The sequence below is a fragment of the Rissa tridactyla genome, chromosome Z (assembly GCF_028500815.1).
Source record: "Rissa tridactyla isolate bRisTri1 chromosome Z, bRisTri1.patW.cur.20221130, whole genome shotgun sequence".
Classification (NCBI taxonomy): Eukaryota; Metazoa; Chordata; class Aves; order Charadriiformes; family Laridae; genus Rissa; species Rissa tridactyla.
The window spans coordinates 66,462,816-66,469,588 of NC_071497.1; the positions used below are offsets into that span (position 1 = coordinate 66,462,816).

Consider the following 6,773-nt stretch of genomic DNA (forward strand, 5'->3'; position numbering starts at 1 on the left):
TTGTCAGGGGGCTGCTGGCACAGGCCACAGCACCGACCGTCTGTCTCAAACCCCTGCTGCCCCACACAAGTCAGGAGAAGTCACCCTTGTGCCCAGGGTCCCCTCGTCGCCTTCCCTCCCGGAGGGATGTACCCCTATCCCGCCGAGCCGCTCGGGCCCACGGCCGGCCACGGCAGGGCAGGGCAGGGCGGCCGGGCCCGGCCCCGCCCCCCTCGGGCCGCCCCGGGGCCGGGCCAAGCCGGGCGGGCGGAGCGGGTCCCCGGCAGGGGCCGTCCCGCCGCGGCGGGGGCGGAGCCGCCGCCCGCAATATAAGCGACGGTCCGGGGCGCTGCTGGGTGTCTGGAGCGCGTCGTGAGCTGAGGAGGGGGTCAAGGCAAGGCCGGCGGGCAGGACGGAGCCGGCGAGGAACGGGGATGGAGCTGCTGCGAACCATCGCCTACCCGCCGGGCGGCGGCGGCGGTGCCGCCGCCAAGGGCTGCGAGGCGGCGGTGGGCAGAGCGGCCGGCGGCGAGTCGCGGAGAAAGAAGGCGGAGGAGCAGCCGCACCAGCACGCCCACCCCGCCGCCGAGGTCTCCCGGATTATAACCGACCCCACGACGGGGAAGCGATACTGCCGCGGCAAGGTGCTGGGAAAGGTAATGGCCGCGGCGGGCACCCGGCCCTCCCGGGCGGCGGAGCGGGCGGCGGGGGACGCTGGGCTGCGCCGGGACGCCGGACCCCGGCCCTCACGGAGGTCCCAGCGGGTCTGTAGGTCCGAGCACCCTTCCCGTCCCCGGTTCATCGCTGCCCCTTGTTACAAGCGGAATCGTGCCTGCAGCTGGGGCGAGCCTGCAGGAGCGACTTCGGTGTCGCATTTGGGGCGGGGGGAGCCGCAGGGCCGACCTGCAGATGGGGGATGAACCCGAGACCTGTCTTTTACTAAATTACCCGGCGCGAAGGAAGTTGCGCGCCTTGACTAATACGTGAGCTGGTGAATGACTAAGTGTGGGACTTCTTTCATACCTTCTGTAATTGCCTTTTTTCTCGTGTGCCTCTCTAGGGTGGATTCGCCAAATGTTATGAGATGACGGATTTGACAACAAATAAAGTTTATGCTGCAAAAATCATTCCTCACAGCAGAGTAGCAAAACCTCATCAAAGGGAAAAGGTGTGTGTGCATGAATGACTTTTTTTTCTTCTTCTGAAACTCTCTTTGTGTGCCGGATTGCCCAGCCCTTTTCCTGAAACGGCTCTGATATGAGCTGTCTGCTCAACCTTGTGGATGCAAGGCTAACAACGCTGTCTTTCCCCCCCTCCCTGCCTTGTCTCTTCAGATTGATAAAGAGATTGAGCTGCACAGCATGCTTAATCATAGACACGTTGTGCAGTTTTACCACTACTTTGAAGACAGAGAGAATATTTACATTCTTCTGGAGTACTGCAGTAGAAGGGTGAGCATCAACTAGGAGAAATTCAGTATTTACTTACCTGGAATCTGCAACTAATTTAAATGTGTGATGTGTAAAAGGTATCTTTTGTGGCTTCTTTAGTTGTCATTTTCGCATGCATTGATTTAGTTTTGCTTAAGGTGAATCTTGTGTGGGAATGTCCTGTGACACTTCTGTATTTGTTTTCCCTCTGCAGTCAATGGCTCACATCTTAAAAGCGAGGAAGGTATTGACAGAACCAGAAGTACGATACTACCTCAGGCAAATTGTGTCAGGGCTAAAGTATCTTCATGAACAGGAAATCTTGCACAGGGATCTTAAACTAGGTAAGGTCTGCTCCTTGCTGACTTCAAAACACACTCCAGCCCTGTCAGCATTGTACCACTTTACACTTGTATGGCGATAGCTTAATTAATAGAATTGGCTCAGTCTGTCTTTACAGTGGAAACTTGGAGTGCTTAAGGCATGACATTAAGCATTCCTACTTAAAAAAAAAAAATATCTTGGCTAGCTTCTGGCTTTGAACAACATATGACTCAGCACCTGTGGCAAATGCATTCCTACCTTGCAAGAAAAGGGCTAACTGGAATTTCTGTCTGCTAGGTAACTTCTTCATTAATGAGAACATGGAACTAAAACTGGGTGACTTTGGCTTGGCAGCTAGGCTGGAACCACTGGAGCACAGGAGGAGGTAGGAGCCTGAAAAAATGCAAAGTCTAGTAGTAACTGAAACCAAATCCATTTAGAAATGAAAAATCCTGTTCCATAGTAAAAGCTAATTGCTTCTGGGATCAAGGCTTGCCCTTCTAGAAAGCAGGCTGCTGTGCTTTGACTTCTGCTTTCCTCTGAGCATTTGAGTAATAACAAATGCCAGAGGCAGGGTACCTGACTGACGAATAGTGCGGGTAGTCTGCTGTTCCTCTACCACGTAGATGTGTTTCATCACATCTTCAATATTAACATTCATACAGCTCCTCTTTAGGAGTCTCTAAGCTCTTGTCCAAACTTGAGAAGAAAACCAGCCCTATGAAAAATAGCTTCCCTCCTCTTTCTATCTGAAATACTAACAGGCTCTGTGGCCTCTTTGATTTGCAGAACAATATGTGGCACACCAAATTACCTCTCTCCAGAAGTCCTCAACAAACAAGGGCATGGCTGTGAATCTGACATCTGGGCCTTAGGCTGTGTAATGTAAGTACTTCAGTGCCTTTGAAATGAAATATTTCTATCATTGGCTTAGGCTTTTAAGAGTTCAAAGGGGATGCAGTACTACAACAGTTTGCCACCCTTTATACATGTCTAGCCCAAGTGCAGAAATGCCCCTTTGTGTTGGGAGACAGACAAAGCCTTTTCAGTAGTTGCAGAAAAGTATTATGGGTGTGTAAAATAAATAAATAAAATTGGTTTCCTTTTAAACAGGTATACAATGCTGTTGGGAAGACCCCCGTTTGAGACCACAAATCTTAAAGAAACGTACAGATGCATAAGGGAAGCAAGATACAGCCTGCCTTCATCTCTCTTGGCACCTGCGAAACACTTAATAGCTAGCATGTTGTCAAAAAATCCTGAAGATCGGCCCAGTTTAGATGAAATAATTAGACATGAATTTTTCTTACAGGTTTGTATTGTCTAGTGTTGTGGCTGAAAAATATCCACCTTAGAAATGCACTCTGTGGTCTAATAATTGTTTTTTGAATCTCACTTCCACAGGGCTTTACACCTGATAGACTTTCTGCTATCTGTTGTCACACCGTTCCTGATTTCCATTTGTCAAGTCCTGCTAAGAATTTCTTCAAGAAAGCAGCTGCTGCTCTCTTTGGTAAAAAGGATAAAGCCAGATGCTTTGATGCACATAGTAAGTGGATTGTACCTATGCTTGAAACTTATCTCTTACGCTATCAATGTCATGCTAGTAATGTATAGCTATGAGATTGCAACGGAGCACTTGTACTTATGTCTCCTCCCTGGGTTAGTCTTGACCTCTTTATCAATAAGTAAAGATGGTAGCCTGCAATTTATGCCAACTTACGTAAGTAAATGCTGCTTATGGCATACTGAAAATCTATATTGGGCATCTGTTAATATGTAGTGTCTGTTAAAGTTTAGTCTCTTAGTGATCTGTGTATAATGGTACTGCAGTTCTGGGAAACAGTGGCAGGTTTAGAAGGTACTGGAGGGAGACAATGCACTTTCTGCAGCTAACTTAGTAGGCTTTCTGTAATTGAACAGTACTTCCAGATGCAGCATTAAGTATTTATTTTTTTTCTGTATTACAGTTACAGACAGACTAGCTAAAGAAGATGAAGAAATCTACAAGCTCAGGCATGATTTGAAGAAGACATCGATAACCCAGCAGCCTCATAAACACAGAACAGATGAGGTAAATGCAAGTGCCATTCAATTCAAATCCAATAACAGTTGGGTGGAGTAGCTATAATTAAATTATATTTGACTTGGATATCAGAGCTGGGGCTGTACACAGCATAATCAAGCTTAAATGATTAGCAGGAGTTGTTTTAAGAGGGCTTAGCCAAGCTTCACCAAAGTATGTTAGCCTTTGTAGGCAGACTATCAATTTTAGCTTTTGAGTAATTATAGTATCTGCCTAGAGTCCATTGTCACCTGTGTGGTAATTTGTCTGCCAGGTGCTCTTTCCCAGTATTCCACATACAGGGATTCTGTTCATGATTAACTAGGACTTCTTAAAGAATACATTGCTGAGATCTAACTCTTACCATTTGGTGTTCAGACCTGCATGCAGCTGTTCTCTTGCTAGGGTAGGAGAGCAGAGTACTGATTAATAGTGTGTAAGATGCAAACTGAAGATCTAAAGAAATGGAAAGACCTGGTGTGCTGCTTTAAGCTCAGTCTAACAGCAGCTCTTTGTACTTGCTGGAAACATTTAATACCAGTTCCCCTAGAATTTCTTATTTGTTGAGAGACAGGAGAGCCATGCAAAACTTGTGTATAAGCCTTGGCTTGTGTTATGTTTGATGTTTACATGTCTGACATCTCTTCTAGGAAATCCAGCCTCTAATCACAACAGTAGCGAAGCCGGGAGCGGTACCAGAAACTAAGCAGATTGGAGACTCTATTCGTATGATAGTCAGGGGAACTTTGGGAAGCTGCAGCAGTAGTAGTGAATGTAAGTGCAGCAAAATGTAATCTCTAATTCTAAATCCCACCTTTAGTTTGTTCACGTGTTGGACTCAGAAGCTTGAAATGAACAGCTGCTTTCCTTCCCACCCCTATTTTTGATTCTTTAAATTTTACAGCTAATATTTTGGAAGAATTAAAACTGGAAAGCCATAAAGACTAAACTTCTTAAAACTGCAGTCTAGATAACTGAAACATTTAGAATGAAGACCTGCTGTCTGTGTGCTCTTGTCAGTCTAATAATGCTTCTCTTTCAGGCCTTGAAGACAGTACCATGGGGAGTGTTGCTGATACAGTTGCAAGGGTATTGCGAGGATGCCTGGAGAACATGCCAGAAGCAGACAGCATTCCCAAAGAACAGCTGACAGCATCCTTCCAGTGGGTTACAAAATGGGTGGACTACTCCAACAAGTATGGCTTTGGGTACCAGCTGTCAGATCACACTGTTGGTGTCCTTTTCAACAATGGGGCGCATATGAGCCTTCTGCCAGACAAAAAGTAAGCATAACTACAAAACTGAGAACTCACTAAGGCGGTTTAAACATGAAATGCTTTTATCTCATCTTTAACCTCCTTACTTTTTCTCCTCTACAGGACAGTCCACTACTATGCTGAGCTAGGCCAGTGCTCTGTCTTCTCAGCCACAGAGGCTCCTGAACAGTTCATTAGCCAAGTAACTGTACTGAAGTATTTCTCTCACTACATGGAAGAGAACCTCATGGATGTAAGTTCAGCTTCTTTTGGATCTTGAGCTGCAAAAATGCACAGAATGTGAACTGAGTGCTTAATGTAATGTCTGTTCCCTTTCCTAGGGAGGAGACTTGCCCAGCCTAACAGATGTACGCAGGCCTAGGCTTTACCTCTTGCAGTGGCTTAAATCTGATAAAGCATTAATGATGCTCTTCAATGATGGCACGTTTCAAGTAAGTTTGGTAGCATCACCAGAGACAATGTTTCTAAAATACTTTATGTAGTTTTATGGCAGTAAGTGCCAGAAACCGAGAGGAGAAAGTATACAAACAGGAACTTTTCTCTTTTACAGGTGAACTTCTATCATGATCACACAAAAATCATCATTTGCAATCAGAATGAGGAGTATCTCCTTACCTACATCAATGAAGAGAGGATATCCACAGCGTTTCGTCTGACAACTCTTCTGGTTTCTGGATGCTCATTGGAACTAAAACACAGAATGGAATATGCTCTGAACATGCTGCTGCAGCGATGTAACTGAAGGAACTGACTCCGTTAAACCAAACGGACGTTCTTGTTCACTGTGAAATCTACAGTGGAGATGGTGGAGCAACTAGTATGTTGGTGATGGATGTGTGGTGGTACGAAAAATTTACTGTCCTAGTGTGCTGGGCACGCATCTATTGGACAGAAGCCTAAACCTACTGTTGGACTAAAATAGCGTGACAGGGAGTTTTTTGGACCATAGCTTTCCTTGCTTGATGTGTGTGTTAAAGATATTTTTGACTTGAACTCTGAGCAGAGTGTGACTGCTTGCTGTGTAAGACAGCATTTCTGATGGAGTTAAACTGTGAATATGCGTCTGAAAGGGGAGGGAAGGGAGAGCTCCATTGTTGGGGATAGCTGTAGTAGGCAGCTTCTGGCTGCTTAACTGTGAACTATGGCCATACTCTTTTTTTTTTCTTTATTTTTCAAAAATACCCACACTTGTGGCTGGCAAAGTGCATTCCTTGTTAATATGTTTTTGTATTTATTGCAGCCTAAAGTGAAGTATTTATTACACAACTTTTTTTTTTGGACCTTGGCATTTTAAATATAAATCTGTTGGCAATAAAGAGAATGGAAATCTGAAGCATTGTTCTCCATTGTTTTTACAAGACAACTTAACATGCTTTGCTTTGCATTGCCAAAAATCTTGCATGTCTGCTTTCCTTGTGCCATTTTAAAAAAGTCTGGTCCAGGTCAGGATATGAATGTAAGGCCCTAGCACTTAGTTTGCCTGTGTCTAGGCACACTCATAGTATCCTGACACTTCAATGGTAGAATGAATTGTCCATACCTATCACTGCCCCTCTGTTGTGCATATCTTTCTGCCCTTGGTTAAATGGTAACCCCAGCAAAGTAAAATCAAAACACAAGATGAAAGGCCAATTTACTATCAACTTTGGCCTCACTTTATGGAGTTGATAATGTTAGACAACCACAAGTATTATTAGA

The 6,773-nt window shown here is 45.3% G+C and overlaps 1 protein-coding gene across 1 annotated transcript; it reads left to right on the forward strand.

Annotated features, from left to right (window-relative positions):
- The first annotated feature begins 343 nt into the window (after positions 1 to 343).
- Positions 344 to 6,408, forward strand: PLK2 (polo like kinase 2). The gene is made up of 14 exons (XM_054186777.1): positions 344 to 635; positions 1,040 to 1,147; positions 1,314 to 1,430; positions 1,624 to 1,753; positions 2,031 to 2,118; positions 2,523 to 2,618; positions 2,847 to 3,045; positions 3,138 to 3,282; positions 3,704 to 3,807; positions 4,449 to 4,572; positions 4,841 to 5,081; positions 5,178 to 5,307; positions 5,396 to 5,506; positions 5,626 to 6,408. The coding sequence occupies exons 1-14, from the start codon at positions 414 to 416 to the stop codon at positions 5,815 to 5,817; spliced, it is 2,007 nt and encodes a 668-aa protein (XP_054042752.1). The 5' UTR covers positions 344 to 413; the 3' UTR covers positions 5,818 to 6,408.
- The last annotated feature ends 365 nt before the right edge of the window (positions 6,409 to 6,773 follow it).